At 36.2% G+C, this 25,851-nt stretch overlaps 1 protein-coding gene and 1 pseudogene across 1 annotated transcript; both read right to left on the reverse strand.

The window, feature by feature from the left end:
- Positions 1–14,818: 14,818 nt before the first annotated feature.
- On the reverse strand, positions 14,819–19,074 carry LOC149183575 (uncharacterized). Its single transcript, XM_089414992.1, has 2 exons — positions 18,874–19,074; positions 14,819–18,754 (listed from the first exon to the last, which is right to left on the reverse strand). The coding sequence occupies exons 1-2, from the start codon at positions 19,072–19,074 to the stop codon at positions 14,819–14,821; spliced, it is 4,137 nt and encodes a 1,378-aa protein (XP_089271118.1).
- Positions 19,075–21,001: 1,927 nt separating this feature from the next.
- LOC149183576 (cathepsin B-like protease 2 pseudogene) lies at positions 21,002–21,540 on the reverse strand (annotated as a pseudogene).
- Between the last annotated feature and the right edge of the window lie 4,311 nt (positions 21,541–25,851).

Raw genomic sequence — 25,851 nt, forward strand, 5'->3', positions numbered from 1 at the left:
TGCACCTCGAGAGATTTGATCCCTCTCAGTGCTTGATAGATCCATAGTTAAGACGGATCTAGGTTGGTTCCATTAGAGCATAATGAAGAATTAATTTTCATAGTTCCCCCAAACTTGTTCTTCATTTTTGTGTTAGCCTTGGAATTTCCTTCCTTCAAATCTTCACAAAGCTCTAGAATAACATAGATTTTCATAGCATCATCATCATGCATTATGTTAAACTATTAGTAAATATAATCATCATTGGATTATTTTTTGGCTACTTCACCATCCTCCTTAAAATTCCCAAGAAGAACCTCACCATTAAGGTTATCATTTCCAAGAAAACCTAGAAGGCCTTCCTTTTGTAAGTTGTCAAATGTGCTTGATAATTGTCTTCAAATTTATATAGTCTCGGGCCACAATACCTAAGAAAAATTCCAATGAAATATTTGAGAGAAGTTATGCTCTAAGGGATGCGAGTTTTCTCAAGTCAAACACTATTCCTAGGTCCCCTATAAATTATAAAAAACCTCATTATGGCATCCTCACATCTATCCTCAAAATTTGACACATTCTTCATAAATTCCAAGACATGTGGGACAACTGAAAAAGGCTCCCCTTCAAACTTAGGAAGATCCTCATAAAATTTTGGAGGAGACCTATTTGAGTATACCAAGATATTCTCAGTATCCAACATGAGAAACAATACATGATAACCCCAAGGAGCGATGTTTCATACATTCAAATTTAGAATTTATGATAAATGTAATTTTTTACCTTTTCACATTGGAGTCACTAGCGTGAGCTATCAAATGCCTTCAAAGTGGTGTTTGTCTCACCTCACAAGCATCAAATATTCAAAACATATAAGAAAAAGGAATTCATTCTTTCAATGGAGCTTCTTGGACGAAAATATCTTCAAGTCTAAACTTCATCCAATGTCATCTTTTGGGAACTAAACTTTATCGCCGATAGTAATGCCAAAAAATAAAACATGGAAATCTCGCATTCCTTGAGATAAATTCCAGAACTTCAAGTAAGAAACCCATTGCACCCTAAAGCAGGGCACTATCACATCACTGACCGTCTTCTCTCTTCTGACAAACTCTCCTCTAGCTCAAGGGGGGTTCCCCTAAGATATGATTGTTAGGGCTTGGTAGTTCTAATATTTTGGCTCATAAATTCCTATGGGTTAATCTAAACAATAATATCAACCAAGATAATCTCATATATGTCTTTGAACACAAAAAATAAATGAATTATCAGATGATCTTGGAGAGGAAACCATATCGAAACAATTTTAAATGTTATTAAGTAAAAAGGGTGATGGAAGATATAAGATCAATGTGTTAGTTTTGTGTGTGTGTGTGTGTGTAGGTTTTAATATTGTGAATTTAAATGTTTCAAATATATTCTTAATAAAAACAAAAAGGATGCAATGGCGCACACACATTTAACACAAAGATTTTATCAAGGAAAACCATAATATTTACAATATTACAATACAATATGTATATCATGTGCCTACCATAAACCCACAATCCATTGGTTAGAATACAATCATAGTTCCTTAACTAGAATTACAAAACCATTAGTTGAACCACCATGCACTATAAAACCATTGAAATAAAAAAACATGTACTAAAAAATACCAAAAATAAACGCAAAATTACCCAAAAAAATCAACGGCTCTACTCATTTGTGACGTCACCTATGGCCCACCTGCTACACCCAATGCAACAAATCTTGTGTGGGCCTAGTCATAGAAAGAAATTACACATATCCAATAGTCTCTCACTTTTTATTTTCATACAAGGGGTCATAGGAGTACATGATCAACAATCTAGGATAGTAACACTCATTAATTCTCTACACCAAGAGAACTTCTCAATGCTCATAAATGTTATTAATGAATCTACAACATTCTTCAAAGTATCAACATTTATTAATAGCACCTTCCCATTAAAACCTATATAAGCTCCATGCTAACTATAAAACCTTTTATTAATCCCTAGATATTAAGTGATTAAATTTCTATTGTTATATTGTTATTTATGCTTGAACCTCGCATGGTTCCATTTTATTATAATTGTATACATTGCCTCCCATATATAAACTAAAGAGACCTAATCTTAGAATCATCAAATATTGTCTTGTACATTATATTAATTGTAAACAGAGACTTCTCCCTTGAAAAAGTTTGTAACAGTTGGTTGCTTATCATTCTTAAGTCACAAGGTTCATAACATTTCATATTAGAGCTCATTATCCTAAGGTTTTTCTACTTCAAATAGGTCATCATGGGATTTTCGCTATAAATTGTTTTATAGAAGGTTTAAGATGGTGAAACTTGGAGAATGTTGAGGAGAAATCTTAGGCAATATCTAGTTCAAATTTCAGATCTTGGTTCACTATATTTTTAGACATCTATTACAAGGAAGTTAGGGTTCCTAAATTCTCTTGAAATTAGGTCAATTTGGAATTTTCACTATAACTTTTTTGGTATGAGGTTTTAGACTGTGAAACTTGGATCACATTATGGAAAAATATTGATGAAATCTAGTTCAAACTTCAAATCTTGGTTTGCTATAATTTCATACATATGCTCTAAGGAATTCTAGGTTCCTAAATGCTCCTAAAATCAATTTCAAACATATCATTTTGTCATTTTCGCTATAAATTTTATTTTGGGAATTTTCATATAGTCAAACTTGGACATGAAACATCTGGGTCAATTTTCATTTTTTTATTCCCCATATTTTTAGATGTATACCTTGTGGAAGTTAGGGTTTGTGAACAATCCTAAAATAAATTTTAAATAGGCCGCTTGGTATTTTTTCTATATCTAATTTTCTGGGACTTTTCAGAGTATGCAATATTCAATTATTTATGGAGACATCTAGAAGTACCTAAGGTACAAATTTTAGAATCACATTTGAAGAATTTTATGCATGGCATGGTATATAAGTTTTTCTCATGGGAAGAGGCCAAAAATCAACGAGTTTTGGGAAAGTTACCATACATTTCAATGGGCATATCAAATTCTATTCACACTTGTGGAATTGAAAAAAATACACATCATCATATTGCAAACCAAAGTTCATGATCTAGAAGAAATCAAATCTCAAATTAAGGTATGCAACTTACAAGAGACATAACTTTTCAGTAGAAGATCCCATTTTTTTGGTGACTGAAAGTTGTGATAAAGAGTACTATTATTATTTTCCAACATAACTCCAAATAAATCTACTACACTAATTAAATCTACCAAAGACTCATACTTGACTCATGAAAAAAGTGAAGACCTAGACTTTAACTTATCTCAATTAAAGAAGAAAATTAATGAAATAGATGCAGTGTTTTAAAAAATGTGGATTTATCAAGTTCTCAAGAAAAAAATAAAAGAGATAGAAAACAATATGATTGAAAATAAGGAATAAATTCAAATATCAATCAAGGAAGAGATAATAGAATTTCAAATCATTATATTAAAAGATATCCCTAATAGGGATGTGGATATACAAGGAAATCATGAACATAAGAAGAAGCATGATGTTAAGAATCAATCTCATATGGTGATTATGCTATCACAATTAGAGAGAACAAATATTTAATCACCAAACCATAATCATAAATTTTCAATCCAAGATCCACATAATCAGGGCTTCAAGTCAGCACCAAGGAACTACTATATTCCAAAAATCGATATGAGGAAATTTGATGGTAATGATATTGTAATATGGATATTTCAAATGGAGCAATAATTTGATCTGCACCAAATGGCATCCTTACAAAAGGGAAATATTGCATCCATGTTTTTATAATAATACCAACATGTATGGTATCAATGACTTTGTGAAAGGAAAAAAGGATTGTGTTATATCTTGGTCCATTTTTACAAAGGGTTGATAGCATATTATGGGAATACTAAGAGTAATATATTCTTATTCAATTAGTAAATCTTCAACACTAAAAGGTCCAGTTACAAAGCACATTCAACAGTTTGAAAAGTTGAGTCTCAAAGTAAAGACTATTTCAAAGGATAATTTGTTAGAGCTATTCATGGGAACTGTAAAGGAAATCATCCAACATGAGGTGTGTCTCTTTGAACCTAAATCTCTAGAACATGGTTTAAGTCTAGAAATAGAAGTTGAATGTAAAAATATGGGCACTATTAATTGGTCAGTAATAACTATAGAGAAAATCATGCTCCCTCTAATAAACCAAGAAGCTTGACTCCTCAACAAATGGATGAAATAAGACCAAAGGGACTATGTTTCAACTGTGACAACAAGTTTAATATGGGTCATAAATGCAGTGAGAATAAATTATTCTACATACACTGTGAAGATAAAGAATATCAAGACGTGGAAACTTCATTAGATCCAAAGCTAGAAGAGACTAGTCCAACAATCTCTTATTATGCTTTGCTTGATAACAATACTCCACAAACCATAAATATAAAAGGATAAATCAAAAAACAAAAGGTAACAATATTTGTTCATGCATGTAGTACCCATAACTTCATCAATTACAAATTGGAAAAAATTCTCAATTACTTTGTTTATGCAACACTAGAATTTCAATTAATTATTGTATATAGAGATACCATAATTTTTTTAGGGAATTGCCATAATATTAAGCTCAATATGGGGGAGTATTTGTTGGACAATCCCATGATTACAATACAAATGGGTGGTGATGTTGATGTTGTATTAGGGGTCCAATGAATACAATAGTTGGTAACAATGACCTTTAATTTTCAAGGTCTCTTCATAAGATTTACCTCTGAAGGAAAGGAAAATGAACTTATAGGTAGCAAAGGGAAACCCTCTAAAGTGATAAGTTCTAATGGTATGAAAAAATTACTCAAAAAGGGGCACCTAGGTTTAATGGCACCATTATGTTCACTAAATGTTCAAACATCAATTATCTTCTATCTCAGGGGATCTCCATAAAGTTTTCAACAATCATCCCAAGGTATTTGGATTAATTCCTAAGGGTATTCCACCTAATCGAGATCATGACCATGCTATTCATTTGTAGCCAGGAAGTGTACCAAAGATAAATGAAGAAGGGAAAATCATACTAGAAGTAGAAAAAATCCTTGAAATAAGGATTAAGTAGGTAAATAACCCAACAATTTTGGAGTACATTATCAAACAAAATCACCCACGAATGGAAGAGTTGGAATGAGAATAGACATTTTCTTGCATAATCACTAGCAATTAATCAAGTGTTGAGGACAACACTTGTTTGAAGTGGAGTACACTACATACTATTTGTTGCTCATCTAATTGATTGCTCATCCAAATAGGTTAAACACATACCCACTTGTAGATCCTATGTGATCTATATCTCTAGCCCAATCCGTAGCCACAAATCCATGTATGTCAAACTCTCTATCCAATATTATTCTTCCCTTGTAGGATAATCCATAGATAGTGGTGCCACACAAATACCTGAAAACCCTTTATATTATTACCTAATTCTCCTTCCTTGGTTTGTCCATATATCAGCTCAATAATATCACTACATGTGCATTTTCTAGTCCAGTATAGACCAAGGTGAATGCATGAAGGTGGGTTGCACTTTTGGGTCAATTGTGGCGATGAAATTTCAAGTTTTTCGTCTTTTATCGATTTGCAACCCCCAAAATTCATATAAGCATTATGAATTTTGATTCGAAGTAAAAATACAATATGCAGAGAATTATATTGTTGTTCTAATGATATTTTTTGCAAAAACAATTAGCATCGTACAATCTTTCAATTTTTCATTAAATGCAATATATGTCCTTGCAAATTTTCACAAAAATTAAGAGGTATGTGTGTGTTCACATAGCATATATATATAAGCCTGATCTACATAGAGAGAACTAATTTTTTCATATTAATTTTTTTTTAATGTAAAATTATACTTTTTTTATTTTTTTTCAAAGTTGAAGAAGTAATATTTCAATTTCTTTTTGGAGACACGTGTGTTCACGTAATATTTTTTTCAACTCTTTAAATAAATTGAAAAACCAAGAGTACTATTTTGAAGATGAATCATAAACTAATATAGTGGTATTTTTTTGAATTTTTTTCATTTTGTTTTTTTTATGTCATTGTTTTTACATTCAGACCCTTTGAAACTGTCCAAAAAAATTTCAAGCGTTATGTTTAAAAGAAATTAGATGAAAAATATCATATGAATTTGAAAGTGTCAAATTCATATGCCATTGGATAGAGGATTCTTTCATGAATCCAACATGATCAACTCCACCACTTAAGGACAAATTCTGTCTCGCTAGGGTACAAAATGGGGTTGCAAAGAAACATGCAGAAGGGGTGTTGAAACTGTAATTTTTAGGATCTCACAAGCTCGATTAAGTGCTTAAATACAAAATTCAAATTGCTTGATCGAGCGTTAAAGTAAACCTCGATTGAGTCATATACATGGTTAACCAACAACTCGATTGAGCCATTAAAAGCCTAACCTGCCAACCCCCTACCAAATTTTATTAATGTTATTAATGGTAAATGATATGGATCAAGGGCTTGATCGAGCCTATAGCTCAATCAAGCCTCTGTTGTCAACAAAAAAAATAGGGTCTAAATTTGATTGCAAAGAAAAACAACGAACATTCATTCATAGATAAATATCAGAGTGTGAAAATTACACAAGGATTCACAACAAACATGGGAAATTGAAGAGTTTGATTTAGAAAAGGAAATAAATTTCCATCCACAGAGGAAATATGAGAGAAAGCTAGAGAAAGGATGAGGAAAATATGTCATACATTGAGAGAACAAGAAGATCATGCAATTCAAGAAATTCATGCAAATACAGGTAATTCAAATTGTCTCACTTCTCATATTACTTGCTACATATTGTATGCATTAGGAAATATGATTGAAAACCAGAAACAAGTGAAGAATGGAATGATAAAACCAAGATAAAATAAGCATTGAGATTAATACCATGTAGTTAAAAAATGACATGTAAAAACAACTAAAGAAAACCGCTTGAAACCATGCAAATTATTGAAAACCATTTGAAACCATGCAAATTATTGAAAACCACTTGAAACCATGCAAATTATTGAAAACCATTTGAAACCATGCAAATTATTGAAAACCACTTGAAACCATGCAAATTATTGAAAACTACTTGAAACCATGGTTTATTGGAATTTTTTGAAACCACTTGAATTCATGCAAATTATGAACCACCTTTGAATTGTAATGGTTTAATATAACCCACAAAAACTAAGGATGTGATTTAACCAAAGAAAACCATTGGAACATAATTTCCATATATTATTTACATGAATTACAATTCATGGCAATTTATTTACAAGAGGGATTAGCAAAAATGGTTGTCACATAGGTGCTCCAAAACCTATAAACATTAGTTTGATTAATGTTTGATATCCCAAGTAGGAGTTAAAAGAGAGAAAATGTGTCAAGATCTAGAAGGAGCAAGAATATCCCTACTTCCAATGTGCATGAACTGAGAAGACATTCTTTGTTAAACATATATAACAACATTAAATTTTTGTAACATTCATCATCATATATAACATTTAATGGTTCTTTGAATCCTAAATGATGATCCCTACCTTTGAAAACCTCACAAGTTTCTTCTTTCAATTCTCACATGAAGGTTATGAGATTTTTTTAAAAAGAAAAGGTTTTTTAAAGAGATAGGACGTGTAGTGTAGATTCATGCTTGCACAAAAAGGAGTGTATTATTTCATATAACTATAATGCTCCATGGAAGACTCATGTGATTAATCAATATTAAATTCATAAATAATAAATGCAAAAGAAATAAATTAGCATGCATGTATTGATGATATGCTAGAAATGTTTACAATGTTAATCTTCTTAGATTGTGGCAATCTAATGTCGATTAAATTCATCTAGTTGTTTCTCAACATGTAATCGTGAAATATATTGCAAAATATGGTTTAAAAAAAAGAGGAGTTCTTCATTTTAAACTTTGTCATGAATTAAAGAAAATAATTGAAAACATAAAAGACATTGGATATCCATCTTTGCACATGCATAAAAAAGGTTCCTTGTATAAACATATAGTTTTTAAAATCCCCTTAGCCCTCCTTGTGCCCTACTTGATTGTTGTGCTAAAATTTCCATTTACATGCTCCCTAAAAAACGCTAAAATCATTGGTGCCCCTCTTCACCACAAATGATAACAATGTACATTCATTGTTGATAAGACCTTGAAGCATCTTCCTTGTTCTCTAAATCCACTAAAACCTCTATCTCTTGATTTCTTTTTGTTTCCTTATCAACAATTTCATTGTCCTTCTCATCCCACATTTCTTCCACTTTTTATTTGGAATTGTGAAATTCTATATAGTTGCGATAAGTTATTCATTTAAGAAAGTTCTTCTTACTATTGTTTTATGGTAATTTTAGTTACACATTTTAAAATGTTAAATGATATGGTGCTTCTAATGAAGAAATTGTTTTCCAACTAATTTGATTTTGTATAGTAGGCTTTCAAATATTAACATACTTAAAAATTAGTTGAATATGTTCCTTATTGTATCATGGAGTGTGTATTTATGTATTGTATGGTTTTTTAGTCACAATTTATCTTATAGTTGATTAAATTTGTATAAATTTATAGATATAGATTTTGTTTTCTGTCATGAAATAAATTTGGCCCTTCAATTTGGTAATCACTAGCTTGACTTTTTAAGAATCTCCCTCTTGTTTCCCCGGAGACAGTTCCTGGCTGTGGGGGAACCAGTGCCCAGGACATCTCAAGATTGATGGAAAGTTTTTAAAATCATTGGTAGATGGAAAGTTTTTAAAATCATTGGTCGGAGGGACGGGGCAAGGAGGCTTGCAACCAAAAATTCTAGTTCTAAAATCCTAGTTTTCCAAAATAGAATGACTAGAAAAATTTGAGGGTTGCAAGGTCTTCGATTTATATCTAGGCAATTAAGAATATGAATATAACTTTTGCAGAAAGAATAATGAAAGGGAAAAAACCATGGGCGAATTCCCAGCATCTAGAAAATGTGCTAATGAAAAGAATTCAACAACTTCATTACACTTATATTGATAGAGGAAAAACATTAATAAAAAAAATGAAAACATTTCTCCAGTTATCCAAAACTAAAATAAAAAATGTTATGGTTTCTTTGATTTTAAAGAGAATTTATAAGTACAATTCCAATCATGATACTATACTCTAAAACTTTACCCTATCTTTTTTGTACTCTTTTATCCTCCCCTATGCTTAAAATTAACCATATTAATTAACAAAATAGTTTTGATCAGTTTCGAAAATGATTCAGTTATAAAAACTACATTTCCTCTTTTTAAATTTACAATTAAATATTACATATAAACTAACATATATATATAATACTTATTTTATCCTTTTACAAAAGTGACCCCACCTCTATATCTATAACTGCTCATAACATAATTTGGGTTTTCGACCCAAAAATGAAGTATAAATAGATGAACCTTGGAAATAAAAAGAGGCGCGGACCCAAAATTTCATTATACATGTTGTCGGAGATGAAATGAACGCTTTGTAGGTTTTCTGGCAACTGGAAATCGTGTGTGGGTCTCGGTATTAATGTTGTGTACGGTAAAAACTACTATTGGTTTTATGGAAACCAATTCCTGCCCCCAGGGACACTTCTTGGCGGTTTCCGAAAATAAGGATGGTGATGTCAGGATGGGTTATAGCCGTTGAACATTAGATAGATGGTTTTGCATAACCCACCTTCCGGGGCCAATTTGGGCACTAATATGTTAATGGGGGAATTTTTTTTCGGTTTCATTATATATATATATATATATATATAGTGTGTACGCAATGATGAATATCCCACATTTCCTGGGAAAAAAAAAGTGTTATGTTTATAGGCATTAACAGCCTTACACCAGTTTGATCCATTGAGCAAAACATTGATGGCTCTGTGGACTTCTTTCACGGTGCATTGTATTGGCGCTACTTTGGGGGTTGATGTTGTTGATTGGTGAATTCGTTGTATGGCTTGTAACTTGAAAATCTGCGCTAAAGCCCGATATTTTTAATAAAATAACTTTCTGGCACAAAGCCGAGAGTACCCAAATGGCTCATAAAGAACCAAATTCCTCAAATTAAAAAATTTTAATAAACAAAAAGGCATACAACATGTTCATATATAACATGAACTCTAATGGGAATTGTTATCATCCTCGGCAATATTTAGCTGCAATATATTGGCTCTAATTGGAGACAATGTTTTGCTTGTAAAGTGCTGAGAAGAGTAGACTAGTTGAATTGGATGGGCATGGATTCATAAAACTGAAACAGATCTCAATCTGAAATCCCTGAAAATTCCAATCTCCCTCAAACTTATGTCTTTCAAATTTATTTTTTTTCCTGTCAACTAAAATAAAACTTCTGAGAATTGTAAACTAAATTCTCATTTTCTGAGCTTATTTATGTACAAGTCTTACTTATATACATGGTTATATACATGGTTGAATTCCTTCAAGTGAAGTTAGCCTTCCAATGGTACCAACCCAACATCTGAGTACTAGACCTTATGCCAATATGCTTTTGGAATTCAGAAATTAAAACTAGCATGCACCATATAAAAATTTCAGACAATGAACTTGATACATACCTCAGAAAAGATAAGAATGTTTCCATATAGTCAGCTACGGGATCATAGAATGTATGAGAGAAACTTGCAGCTACCTCCTTTTTTTGAATAACCTCCTGACATGTGTTTTCTTGACATGGCAACCACAAACACTACTTGGATCTTCAACCTTAGGCTCTTCTTGAAAAGGTTGTTGCAGGACATTTTCTTTCCATTTTCCAGCAAGCAAATCTTCTTGGAAATTTGCAACAGTGTTCCTCTTCTAAACTGTAGGTATGATAGCGTGCAGAATCCGTTAAGCAATCAAAACCCTCATATGAAAGATAAGTATCATAAATAGGAGCACCAAAAAAGTATACAACATAGGACCTCTGACATTTGTCTGCAACTCAATTAATTTTTCTTTTCACAGAATAAACTTGTCATAACAGAATGCAACGATTTCCATATCTAAAACCCAAAAAACTAAAACCCCAAAGTGAAGACCACGAGTGAAAATATATAGCGAAGTGTTGAATCTTGTCGCCTTCAAGAATCAGCTCCAAATCTTAATGAAAAAACTAAAACCCCAAAGTGAAGACCACGAGTGAAAATATATAGCGAAGTGTTGAATCTTGTCGCCTTCAAGAATCAGCTCCAAATCTTAATGAAACCTAGGGAAAAAAATTCTAATTCGTTCCCCGACAATGACACCATTTTGTTGTTGTTTCCCTAGAGAAAGTTCTTGGGTATGGGGAACCAGTGCTTGGGTCATCTCAATATTGATGGAATGTTTTTAAAATAAGTGGATGAAGGGATAAGACATGGAGGTTTGCAACCAAAACTTCTAGCTCTAAAATCTTAGTTTTCCAAAACAGAATGGCCAGAAAACTCTGAGGGTTGCAGAGCCTTGGATTGAAGGAGTGGTTTGAGGAGAAATAAAGAGGAAATTTTTTATATCCAAGCAATTAAGAATTTGAATATACCTTTCGCAGAAAGAATAATGAAAATGGAAGGATCATGGGTGAATTCCCAACATGGTGGAGTGCCCTTTAAAGCTTTTTTAAGTAAGATTTGCAGGTACTCTCTATTGAAGACACAACATTAGTAAATATGCTAATGAAAATAAGCTAGAAACTTCATTACACTCATGCTGACAGAGGAAAAACATTAATGAAAAAAATGAAAAAACAGGAAGAAAAACATTTATGCAATTACCCAAAGTTGGAATCAAAACTATTGTGTATTCTTTGATTTCCAAGAAAATTTATGATTACAATTCCAATCATGGATACTAGACTCCAAACCCTTACCCTGAATTTTTCCTGTTCTTTTATCCTCCCTTCTTCCCATAACTAACAATACTAACACTTATTAATTAGTTACAAAATAGTTTTGACCAATTTCAAAATTGATTCAGTTATAAAAACTGCCTTTCCTCCCTTTTTAATTTACATTTAAATATTATATATAAAATAACATATATATATAACACTTATTTTCTCCTTTTATAGATGTGACCCCGCCTCTATATCTGTAAATTCTCATAAGATGATTTGGGTTTTCAACCCAAAAATGAAGTATACATAGATGAACATTGGTAATAAAAGGAGGCGCGGGCCTAGAATTTCATTATATATGTTGTTGGAGATGGAATGAATGCTTTGCAAGTTTTGTGGAGTTTGGAAATAATGTGTGGGCCCTAATCTTAATGTTGTGTACGTTAAAAACTACCATTGGTTTCGTGGAAACCACTACCTGTCCCCGGGGGCACTTCTTGGCAGTTTCCGGAAATGAGGATGGTGATGTTGGGATGGGTTATTTTTGTTGATCATGAGATGGATGGCTTTTCAGAATCCACCTGTTGGGTGCACTTCGAGATGCAGGAAATGTCAAAGAAAGTCTTTGAAAACCTACCAAACAAATGCTAGTATATCATGCATATTAATCTCATCAATAAATAAAATCCTACAGTAAAAGTGCATTTGAGAAACATCAATCCAAACAATTAAATCATGTGGCAAATAAAAGGCAAAAATTGCGAAAGGAAATTCTAAGTATGAGCAAACAAAAAGAAAATCATAACTAGAAACCAAACTGTGTTGACATAATATCGAGAGACTATAAATGCTAGAAGGAATTCAAAAGTAATTCAAAATCATTATGCCTATACTAATTCTACTTGTAATAATTGTGTGTAAAATTAACTTGAAAGAATGGGCAAGTAAATCCACTGCGTAAATAACTTATGAACGAAATTAAATTAATATGAATCTCGCCATCCTTGTTCCTAAAAATAAATCATGGAGAATTGTCTAGAAGTTTAATGGAAAGTAAATATTATTGTTTTCAACATGACGCAATTTGCTTTCATTAATATCAGCTCCACGGCATACAAGTAATATATAGTTTTTGTAAACATAGATTGAATGAATATGTCAGTACCTCAAAACCACAATCACTCACATCGTTTTCATTTTCTGGAATATAAATCAATTACAGCGCATCAACGCATAAGCCGATCTTGTAAATAAGAACAATTGGAGGGACACGATTTGATATGAATAAATATCCCAAGTGCAAGCACAAATCTCAAGTACAGGAACAATTTCTTAATGCGGAAAATCAATGAAGTTTAGAGCCGAAAGGAAAATGTTGCAGAAAATTAAATAACATAAATCTGGAGAAGGAAAGAGACTATAAATTATTAAATAAACTTCACACAGTGAATGACAATTTAAATGATAATTAATTTAAGAAATGAAGAGCGGTGGCGAGCTGGTCTGGCGGCCAACCCAGCCATCTCACACCCTCGATTAGCCTGGTTCACACAATAGTCAAAATCATTAGATGCAATAAATAAATAGACATAACATAGATGAAAAATGCTTCAATTAATTCATGAAAAACAATTTTTACATCAAGCAGACAATGCTCAGCTCGAGCAGGTGACTCGATCGATTTCCTAATCCTTGTCTATCTAATTAATTGACTAATTGTTCTTGCTCCCAGTAATCTCTTATACAACATTGAATTACAAAATGGGCCAATTAAAATATTATTAGTTTTAACAATTTGTCGGAATAAGAATTAGTTTTGCAACTAAATATTGAAAGAGGGGACGATTCTGGTGAATCGTTCCTCTTTTCATGGAGTAGTTGTCGCTAGAAGGTGCGATTCAATTGCTTCCTCAAATTCCCTGTTCAAATAAGATTTTTTTTTTTTCTAAGTAAAGACTAATTCTATTAAGAAAAGAGGAAAATATAGTTACAAAGAGGCAAAGGCCTCAGCCCGCAGCATAAGAGTGTTGAACCTGAGACACTGAGCCTGAGCTAACCCAAACTTTGGGAAAAAGACACTTACAATATGACAGAAACCTGCCAACTAAGCTTGGCATATACTGATAATATATGGAGCTGAGAAGAGGATAATCTTTTTGAGGTTTCAAACAAACCCAGCCTATCAAAAAAGTCATAGACTTCCGGGTTACAAAAAAACAGGACCAGCTTGCATGACCACCAAAACAGAGACTGAATAACAAAAACTAAGAGGGGCTGAACCTAACCCATGACCTCCAGGAAGAGACATAGCAGAGAGGTGAGCGACCACGTAGCATTACTGGTCCATCTGTTCCTCGATGATGGGGCACTCATAATCGAACCAATTGACACCATCCCGCTCCATGTCTCCCAAGCAACTGCCACCTGGAGGAACCAGCAAGGGATTGATGCCACTGGAGCTCGGAGCAAATGCCATTGAAACATAACACGACGGCTTATCATTCTTTGTCGAACCATGGTGAGGCCGCCAGGAGAGCGCACAGAATCGTCTAGACTGAAAGGAGAATGCCGGGAAACAAAGAGCGCATCAGGAATCTGAAAGAGGCTTAAGGAACAAGACTCAATGTGGAAGGAGGGCCCCCCAACAAAAGTATGAAGAATCGCCCAGCGTCTGAGCAGAATTCCGGAAATCGAAGATCTGCAGGGGAGATCAGCAGGAGGTCTGCAACAGAGATGAACCAGAGCACAAACAGTGAGATTGAAATCCAAAATTGCCTTGAATAAAACCTTACGAACTTCATCTTGGTGAATGTGAACAGTAAAATCCATCTTCCGTCGAATCTGCCTTCGTATCTGATTGCCCTTGAATTGCTTCATCTTAAGTTGTGGGAGGATGCGCTGGCTGGCAGGTGGTAGAGCCGAGCGCCGTCTCGCATTAAGTTCCTCATTAATAACTTCGTGAATCACCCGCATCTGGGTGGTTTTCTCCTCCCTGCTTAAGATCATTCTTCACCAAATTATTGAACTCCATTAGTTGGGCTTCTGGGACTGAGCTAGATAATGGACCTGAGCAAAGTTCCAGTTCACAGTTAACCCCAATGTTTGCCAATAGGTCCGCTACTTTATTTCCATTCCTTCGGATGTGCTTGAAGGTTACTGCTCTATGAGATGAGAGCCAATCCTCAATAAGCTCGAGCCTTTTTGCCAATCTCCAACTACTGCTAACTTTTTCTGATGGGGCGCCTTGCATGATTTTGGAAATCATATGTATGATGAGTTGTGAGTCACCCTCTATGATAAGCGGAAAGAATCCATTAGTGTGAGCAAGAATAAGTCCTTGCCAAAGACCTTCCAGCTCCGCCGAATTATTGGAGTCCCATCCTCTTGTACCAAAGAAAGTATGAAGCGGAAGGCCTCTGCAATCTCTGAAGATTCCTCCGAACCCCGCATCCCCTGGGTTGCCTTTCGAGGCGCCATCGAAGTTGAGCTGAAACATATGCATGGGAGGGGGTGTCCAGTTTCCGGGAGGGCATTTGGAAGGTTGAGATGATTCTCTGGCCCTGGGTTCTTGATTCCACTGAAGGTTCCAATTATTCCAAATACTTTGTTCTTGGGGGGACGAGGGAAAGTCTTCCTGAGACCAGTTGTGGAGAAGAAGTGTTTCCTTGATGTTATGGCATATAGTGTTCCACAGCTGTTCCAGAGGCGTAGCTTGATCATTAAAGATCCTCCTATTCCTCTCCTTCCAAATAGTCCACACTAGAAAGCCCGGAATCAGTTTCCAGAGAGAATTCAGGATTGTACTTTGATAAGGATTCCTGTCCCAATTGCTGATAGTGGCTGTAATTTCCCCCTGTTTGCGGCCCTCCTTCTGACAACGAAAGCTGACTTTTTCCCAAAGCTTGCGCGCATTAGGACAGGAGAGCATAAGGTGCGTTGTGGTTTCCTCATCTTGTCTGCAGATTGGGCACATGGAGGGTCCATGATATTTCCTTTTCCTGAGATTGTCCCATGTTAGGATCCTGTTATGACTCAAGAGCCATAGAAAAGTGGATATTTTTGGCCAGTTGTTAGAGTCCCAGACTTTGCTCCATATTGGGTTTTTGACCATGTTCTCCTTCATTATTAAATTGTAAGCTTCCTTGGTGGTGAAAGAGCCTTTTTCTTCATAACCCCATCTAAGGATGTCCTTATCAGTCGAGCATAGAATTTTCCTTTTCATTAACTCTGCGGTTAGAGATTGTTGGGCCTGTTCAGATCCATTCCTTAAAATTTGATTCGCCTGGATCCATTTCCTGTAACCTTGTGAAGAAGAAGGAAGCCAGAACGAGTTAATTTTTTCATGGGCCTGAATATCCTGCTCCGGAATCTGCATGTGAGTGAACAGATCCTTGATCTTGGGTTGCTGCTGCCAGGAGTCTTCCCAAAATCTTGTTGTGTTGCCGTCCTTGACTTCCCAGAAACTATGCTGCTGGATTAAATTTCTGTGCTGCTTGGCTGAGTTCCATATGAGGGATCCTGTACTATTTTCTGATATTCTGACAAGCTCTTCTGTTGGACAGTTATTAGCATATTTTGCCTTCCATAAAGAAGCCCATGGGGTGAAAGATGCAGTCAGCCATCTCCACCAAATTCGAGCCCCCATAACCATGTTGCTATGATAAGGATCCCTGAGGCCAGTTCCCCCAGCACTCTTAGGAAGGCAAACGGTGTCCCACTTAACAAGGGCCCATTTTCGGCCAAGCCCAGAGCTGCCCCATAAGAAGGATCGTTGCATGATCTTGATAGCTTGAAGAACCCATTTGGGGGCCGCTAGGATAGAGAAGAGATAAAGCGGCAAGGATTGAAGAACAGCTTTAATAAGAATTAATCTGCTTGCCATATTGAGGGTTCGGTGAGTCCAAGATGTAAGGCGAGCTTCCATCTTTTCTAGAAGGATCTTCCAAGCGGAGTGCTTCAAGGCCGAGGCTATTAAGGGAGCACCTAGGTAGGTTGAAGGCAAACCAGAAATAGAAAAACCAAGAATGCGAGCAATGGCTGCTTGGGTCACTGGAGGAGTGTGAAAGAAGAATAATTGAGATTTGACTTTGTTAATAGAAGCTCCAGAGGCATTCGAGAAATCCGAAAGGATCATTTTGAATTGACGAGCTTCTTGGACTGAAGGATGACCATACAGCATATTGTCATCCACAAATTGCTGGTGGGTAAAGGTGGAAGAGCTATGGATTGACAGACCTTTAAGGAGGTGAGAGTGTTGAGCATATTTAATATACCGGCCTAGACCTTCTGCCATAATAACAAAAAGAAAAGGAGACAGAGGGTCTCCCTGTCGAATGCCTCGAGAGGGATGAAAGGGGGAAGAGGGAATGCCATTAATCAGAATCGAGAAGAACGATGAAGAGATAAGGCTCATGATCCACCTGACCCAGGGAGGAGCAAAGCCAAAAGCTAGAAGGACTTCTTTGATGTACTGCCAGCTTAGACTATCAAAAGCTTTTGAAAGATCAATTTTCAGCAACATACCTGATTTTTTGAGATGTTTCAAGGAATGTATAATTTCATGAGTCAAGATGATTCCGTCCGTGATTTGCCTGCCTTCGATGTACCCAGATTGCTCCGGAGAGATGATTAGAGGGAGCAGCAATTTGAGTCTAGAAGCTATGACTTTGGAGACAATTTTGTAAATGATGTTGCAAAGGGCAATAGGTCTGAACTTGTCTGGGGTGCTATGATGTGCTTCCTTAGGAATAAGGGCTATGAATGTGGCATTCATTCCTGGAAGCATCCATCGCATGGCTCTTGATTCCTCAACAACTTCCCAAACTTCCATTTTGATTAGGTCCCAGAAAGAATGGAAGAAATTTGAGGTAAAGCCATCTGGACCAGGCGCTTTCCCATCCTTCAACTGGTGTGCAGCAGCTTCTACTTCCAGTAGGTCAACAGGCCTGAGAAGGAGTTGGTTATGCTCCTCGGAAATAAGTTTTGGTATGTGCCTTGTAATTTTCCTTATGTCCTGAAGTCTGTCTGTGTTGGGCTCCTTGTGCACTTGCTTAAAATAGTTTAGAAGCTCACTCTCAATTTCTTCATGAGACTCCACTCTTCTACCCTGCGCATTCTGGAGATGGGAGATGTTGTTGTTCATTCTGTGCTGGATTGTGGTTCTATGAAAAAATTTGGTGTTTTTCTCGCCATCTTTGAGCCATCTGATTCTAGATTTCTGCCTCCATAGCGTTTCTTCCTGTCTTGCTCTCTCAGATATTTGTGATTCCAACAGTTTTTCTTGTTCAGCTAAGTCCTCTGATCGACCTTCGAGTATGATTTTTTGTTGCAGCTGTTTCATACTCTTTTCCAGATCGTTCTGAGCCTTGAATATATTACCAAAGGAGTTATGATTCCAATGTTTTATTTTGCTTTTGAGATGCTTGAGTTTTTGCTGAAATTGAAGCATTTTCGTGCCTGTAGAAGAGGGGAAATTGTTCCATTCTGTTTTAACCAGGTTGTGGAAATCCTGATTAGACAACCAGAAGGCCTCAAAACGAAATGGTTTGCGCTTTTCATTGCCTGGACGGGACCAATTAAGGGCGATTGGCCAGTGGTCTGATCCAGCTATGGGCAGAATAGAAGCAACAAAGTCGCCTCCTATATGTATGGCATTATCTGATAAGAGGAATCTGTCTAGGCGCGAGGCTATCTGATGCGTCCCAGTTCTTTTGTTATTCCAGGTAAAGAGTCCGTTATTGAAGGGAAGGTCGATCAACCAATTGTTTTGAATGAAATCTTTTAGATTGATCCCTTCCTTAATGCTGATGATTCTGCCCCCCTTTTCTCCTCCAGATTTGTAATCATATTGAAATCGCCCCCAGCTATCCAAATAGGGTACATCCTGTTCAGGTTGATTTCTGAGAGGGTGTTCAGGATTTCAATTTTGTGCGCGGCCTCCTGAGGAAAATAAACATTTGTTAGAAGTCCATGTGTATTGGTTCCTGTAATGTGGAAGAATGCCTGAATGAAATTCCTTGTGGCATGAAAGTTGTTAAGGCTGATGGAACAGGGGTCCCATATAATTGCTAAGCCACCAGACGCTCCATCAGCATCAACTGCTACAGAGAGACAGCCCGACCATGCTTTTATTGCAATCCTTTCCAGTGCTGACGAGTTACATTTAGTCTCTTGCAAGAAGATTATTTGAGGTTTCTCCTGCATAATCAAGTTTTTGAGAAGTCTTCCTTTTCCTGGGCCATTAAGGCCTCTAATATTCCAAGATAACAACTTCATTGGGAAGTGTTGGGGAGGGTATCATAGTACTTTGTCAGCTTAGAGTATCCGCCTGACTCTATTAACATTTCTCCTATTCGGATAGTGCGCTGGAGGTCTGTTTTCCGCCCTCGCTTTTTGTTATCTTTGGATGTGAGTTTCCCATCCCATACACCTCCTGTTTGGACGCCAAGGGATTTGTGTCTTTGTGCCTTTGAGAGGATCACTTCCAAGTTTTCTAATTGTCTGGCTGGAATCTTGTCGTAACTATTTGTTTTGCATGCCATCTCTAGTTCTAGAAGATCCAATTCCCCGATGTCTATATTCTCTTGTTCCTCTTCCATTTGCTGAGGTTCCTCCAAATCTTTAGAGAATTCTGAAAGTGTTGTGGATTCATAGTTAGTATTGTCCACCTCCATTATTTGACTGTTCCATGCGGGGATATCCGGCTTATCAGGTAACACCAGATTTGAGGGCAGAGTAATTTCATGAGGAGATTTGGCTTTGGAAGGAGCAGAGAATTTATCAGTCGAGGTATCCTTCTTAGAGGACACAGGATTTACCAGGCTGGGATCCGAGTGGCTTGCTAAAGCCTCAAAACTGTTGGAGGTCGAGGGCTGTGAGGTGCTTGCCTGAGGCCGTTTAGGATTAGACACGGGTTTCTTGTGGCCTTTTCTACGACTAGCTACCTTAGTAAAGCTATTGGACTCAGGCTTTTCTGGAACTAAGGGGTTTGAAGGTTTTTGAGTAAGAGGACAGTCCCTGTATAAATGTCCCAAGGCATGACATCTTCTACACCTGAACGGCACATGCTCATAGTCAATCAACTGAATCCATTCAACATCCTCATGATTAATACTCACCTTATCCGGAAGAGGCTTATCGAGGTGCATGTATACACAGATTCTTGCAAAAGAGGTGTATCTTTGAAGTTTTGATTCCTCTGCCACTTTAACAAACTCGCCCAGAGCATTTCCTATAGCTTGTAAGGAGGATTCTTCCCAGTATTCCACAGGTAGAGAATACAGTCTTATCCAAACTGGAGCCCAGCTAAGGTCCTCTTTGTCAGGGTTGAAGCGTTCTACCCAGCCTCTGAGGTACAGTCCAGCCGCATTGAAGAAATACGGCCCTCCATCTAGAACCCTGTTTCGATCCTCAAGACAGTTAAAAATGGCAGTGAAGAATCCTTTAGGTCCCAGTTGCAGAGTGATATGTCCTTTGGGATGCCATTTTGCTGCTATCCACCCACGCAGTGCTTTTTCCGTTGGCCAGAGTCCTATAAATTTGCCTATTAAGGCATGATCTCTCATATATTGTATCTTGGCGTTGATTTGATGACTCGGGAGATCTACCCTTGGTCGCTCAGTAGCAACTGGCTTACAGGTAGCAGAGGTTACTTTGGGATGCTCAGAGTCCAAGTTCCTCTCCAGAGGATGCAGATCCGTGCCGTCCTCTCGATTCCTTTCATTTTTGTCGTTTTCTCCGAGTTGCTGCCACTCTGCATCTTTGAATGGGGGAGGCTTCGAGCCCTCCCCCTGGGGGGGTATCATGGAGACCGCGACTGCGCGATCAAAGACTGGAGGTTATTTTGCTGATAATGTAATCAGGTGCGCAAAGGATCAGAGCAGTCTGCCATTGCAGGCGTTCACCGAAACCCTAGAACGCTGGAATCACCAGAGCCCATCGCCCCCATCTCATCTGTTCAAATAAGATTAATTTCCTTGGCAAATTGGGATTTCCTGGAGAATTTCTATTTCAAAAATAACAATGTTGACTGCACATCAGATGGGCACAATGCTACATCATCACAACTTTGCGTAGCTATAGAAGAATAATTATTTAGGGCAGTCAACGATGTTTAAAACCATTCTTCTACCTACACAATTTCCAACTCGACTGGTGGCTTCACACAACGGGATCCATAAGACCATACCCAACCATTGACTGTAAATGCAAAGTCGTGGAGCTGTTCTCCAAAGTATTCCACCGTGTCATTTATAGAGACCTTCACCATGATGTCATATGGTTTGGAGTTAATTCTGTAAGCAATTGCACTGAAGCGTTTGGAATTTCCCCAGTCTTGGTTTTCATCGTTGCATTGCTTCACACTCTGGAGAGTTGGATATAAAGGCTCACAGCCTGGATGTTGGCAACCAGATTCATCATAATGAGGGTCACACTCGGTAGTTACAACACCAGCATTGATGAAGTATTGTGATGCGGATAATGGATACCATCATAACCTTCCCAACACCGGAATGCCACTGGGTCATTTTCGGAGAGAGTAACGTTCATTTTATAGTAAATGCAAAACCTATTAGAAAGTGCTTCCACTGCACCAAATGCCCAACAAGAACCATAGTGCCCCTGATCTAGGATGGTTCGAACAGAAGTACACAACCTTCCATCCAGCATTTGGATGTCTGTTAACTTCTTCCACTTGCATAGCTCGTCGATGGCCAGAAGTCTTCAACGCTGCAACAATTAACTCCCTTCCATTTGGAGGCAAACATGCTTTTAACTTGTTCTAGTTCCGTCAACTCAATTGAACATATTGGAGCAGCATAACATAACCATTTCAGTTGTAAAGAAAATTAACATTTTCTATCACTCAAATGAAACCCAGCTAAAAATTGGTGTAACATTGAAATAGGAACTGAGAACGTTAGTGTAGTCCAAGAATCCTCTAGAGCGCAGGCAACCATAAAAACATGCCTGCACTCGAACATGCCTGCACTGGTGCAGGAATCTATTGCATGGTGCAAGCAAGTAAATGATATGGTGCGGGCACATAAATGAAATGGTGCAGGCATGTCCCAAAGTATAATCAAACCAGTTTTAATCCTGCAACATACAAACGTTAATTAAACTCTCATTTATGCTATTTTAATCCTGTTAAAACAAAGAAGTAAAAAATACTCTTCGAAAATAATCATTTAGGCAATTGACAACATGAGAGAAATAAATAAAAATAAAACAAAACAAAGACCCAACACCACCTTCAACATCAATAGCCTTATGTTTATTCAACGCATTGAGCAAAATGTTGATGCCACTATGGGTTGCTCTCACTGTGCATTATGTTGCCGCTACCTTCAGTGGTTGATGTTTTCTATTGCTGGATTCAGTGCATGGCTTGTAACTTGAAAATTTGCACTAAAGCACAATATTTTTAATAAAATAACTTTTTGGCACAAATCCGAGAGCACCAAAATGGCTCATAAAGAACCAAATTTCCTCAAATTCAAAAATTTTAATAAACAAAAATTCATAAAATATGTTCAGATTTAACATGAACTCCAATTGGAACTGTTGTCATCCTTGGCAATATTTAGCTACAACACTCCCATTCTCTCAAATTCAAAATATTCACCACATCATTAAGTTCTTTAAGTAATAATTCCCTCTCAAATATGTATTTAGAAGTTTCCTATATAAGAATTTAAACTTAATTTCTATTAGTCTTTAGTTCAACAACCTTGCAAATTATTATACAAATGAGTAGATTTAAATAATTGACATTGGATTTAAATAATTGAAATGTTTGGTATATGATATATATGAACAAAAATATAATACTTTCCTTGTTACAATGGGGATCCCTTTTAGTTTGGGATTTATACAGTGTTTTGAAGAAATAAAAAAATGTTGCTAAGAATAAGTAAATTTGAAAAAGGTCTTGAAATGCTCCACATTGTTGTAGAAAACACTTTTACTTTAAGATTTATATAGTCTCTTGAAGAAATGAAAAATTGTTACTAAGAAAAACTAATTTTGAAAAAGGTCAAATGCTTCACTTAGTAAATGGAGACAATATTCCTATGGTCTGTCAAATTATTTTAAAAAAATTGACAATATTGTATTTTATTAACCGTTTATAGAAATATATTTAACCGCACATTATAACTGTGTAATACATATTTCACACATACTTTCAATTCAAACATTTTGTATGTGTACTAGATTCACCTTGCACACACCATCACTACTAACCGATTTTCTTTACTAACTACTACATGTAGAGTAATTGAGGCTTATATTTTACTTTGAAATTTCGCACACAAACATATGCTCACATAGTATAATTAGGAAAGAAGTAAGTGGTCCATCATCCACACGTAATATATTTTCTTGCAAGGAGCAAACATCACATAGTGTAATTGGGGGAATTGTATTAAAGTATCATGAACCACATATCCTCATACTTGCAATTTAAATACTTTGTATAAGCACTAGATTCACCTTGCACGCACCATCACTACTAACGAATTTTATTTACTAACCATTACAAGTAGAGTAATTGCTTATAATTTGATTTGAAAATTTTCACACAAACATATGCTCACATAGTATAATTAGGAAAGATATAAGTGGCCCATCATCCACACATAATTTCTTTTCTTGCAAGGAACAAACATCACATAGTTTAATTAAGGGAATTGTAAAGGATCACTGCATATCCACATCAATTCACACTTTGTATGCTCACAATTTCACTTGCACACACATTCACCCCACACACTAAGCTCACTTAAACTTTGTATAAAGGGTATCCTCTTTCCAGAATATTTGTACCTAATTTATTTGAGTTTATATTTTTTTGCACACTATAAGTGCAGAAAATCCTTTCTAAAAACAGTCTTAACCTGAAAACACTAAATTCCCCACAGGGGCCACAAGATAATTTATAGTTTAAGCTAAGACCATGGTGATAGGCAACACATAAGCCATCATGGTTGTTTTTCATATTGAAACATAGAAAGTTGTCTTTTAGGGAGCTTAAAATCCTGCATCATCCAGTGACAAATCCGATACATGGAAAGAAACCCGTGAAGGGGGTAAGGCCTAGGTGGTAGATTATCATGAACCTTCATGTTGTCTCTTAACATGTGGTAGGGGTTCTAGGTCCAAAACTGACAACCAAAAGCTGAGATTCATTTATTCCCACTAGATGCAGATAACTTAGTGGCTAAATATTAGGGCATCTTTCCCTATAGGTTGAGGCACGGGAACACTTAGGCCTGAGGAGATCTTGGTTAGGCTACTGGAAGCATCACCAACTCTTTCAAGAATTAGTTGTTATACAGAAAATTCATCTTTGTGGATAGAGGAAACACCCTAGACCTAGGGGCTAGCCTAGTAACAACAAGGGGGAAGGAACAATTGTATTCCTTTAGAGAAATTAACATGAAGAAGAAGGAGGAATTATTTGGATTTCGAAGTCTCTTTCTCCTCACTTGAACTCTTTTTATCCCACTCTAAGTACTTCGACCGACACCTGCAACACAAGAAAGACAAGCAAACACTACACTATACAAATAGATATATGCTCATTCTTATATTCAATGAATTGTAATCATTGAAATACAATTGTAATAATATATGGTACGATTTTATAAGGAAACAAGAGAACTTTGCATTAAATGGATTAGGAGAAGTTATAACCCAGTGATCAATGACTTGTAGATGTCTCCCCAAGATAATGTACTCCTTCCTTTGTCTCAAGGAAATCTCCAATCCTCCACCCAAAGAGCATAAGTGATATGTCTTTAAGCTCAATCCAACAACATGAGGATGCAAGTAAGTTCTTATAAAGCCAACCCTAAGCTCTCAGAAGAGGGTCAATTTATAGGATGAAATGGTAGTTTTGGGTTTTACCAATCTAGGCTTCAGATCCATGAAAGGTGGGAAATTAACTTAAGAGATGAAGGTAATCCCATGATCATAAGAGTTCAAGGTCACTTTTTATAGTAAATGATTGAAACTGCTTCCGAAGATTCTAGAAGTGGAATATTTGAGATAAAATATCTCGTTTCCCAAAAATATAGAACCAACACCTACTGTAATTGGAAAACTGCATTGACAACTTTTTTTCACAGTTATGTAGTTTCTCTGGGGCATAGGGGCACAATAGTGGTACCTACGCTAGACCTAGAGTCCAGGATTTTGACCTCAGTTTATAATTTGTCTTTTTCTACCAGAAAGAGAATGATTAAAGCTTTGTGGGGGATGATTGCAAGCTGATAAAGGATGATTATTAACCTAGTTTATAGGCCATTAGGTCCATCATAATAGTATAACTCAAGTATGCCAAGTAACCCAAGTGCGACACGTGCGGCAAGTGCGACAAAATGGTCTATAACAGATTTTCCCCTAAAGTACAAATTTGGAAATCACAATTGAGGACTGAAGTTCTTTTCCATGCGACAAGTTCAGAGCGCAAGTAGTCAGGTCTAGATCATCATTTTTTACAATACATATTACATCATGATATCATTACTTAGGGAGGCATACCCATACTCAACATATAAGCCAATATTACATGTACAGTGTTCAAGAAGTCTCATCTGCTGATGAAAAATTGTGGATCCATGCTTGGATAATTTTCTATATGATCATAGCCATCATACTCCCTTATCTAGTATGAATCCTGAAAATGAATCCCAGATGGATGAAACGAGATTTGAGGCCTTCCATCTTGTTTACTTGATCATTCGATAGTACGAGTCTAACCATGCGATTAAATGAGTTGAAGACTAACATGGTAGACACCATCTGATTACCAACCAATCGGCCTTGATGTATCCCCCATCAATGACATGAAACTGGTATTAATATTTGAGACAGAATGATGCTGATGAAAAGTGGGTTCTAGAATGACATACATGAAATGAAGGCTTAGGAGTATTGTATAAGATGTCAACTAAGGGACTTCTCTTAAACATA

This window comes from Pinus tabuliformis, chromosome 3_2, assembly GCF_031772625.1.
Source record: "Pinus tabuliformis cultivar Carrire ecotype Pingquan chromosome 3_2, CPIR1, whole genome shotgun sequence".
Lineage (NCBI taxonomy): Eukaryota > Viridiplantae > Streptophyta > Pinopsida > Pinales > Pinaceae > Pinus > Pinus tabuliformis.

Coding starts and splice junctions, on each gene's coding strand:
- LOC149183575 (XM_089414992.1), bottom strand. CDS start 19,074: ATGCAGGAGAAACCTCAAATAATCTTCTTGCAAGAGACTAAATGTAAC. Junction 18,755..18,873: donor CCACAAGGAATTTCATTCAG/GCATTCTTCCAC, acceptor CAACCTGAACAG/GATGTACCCTATTTGGATAG.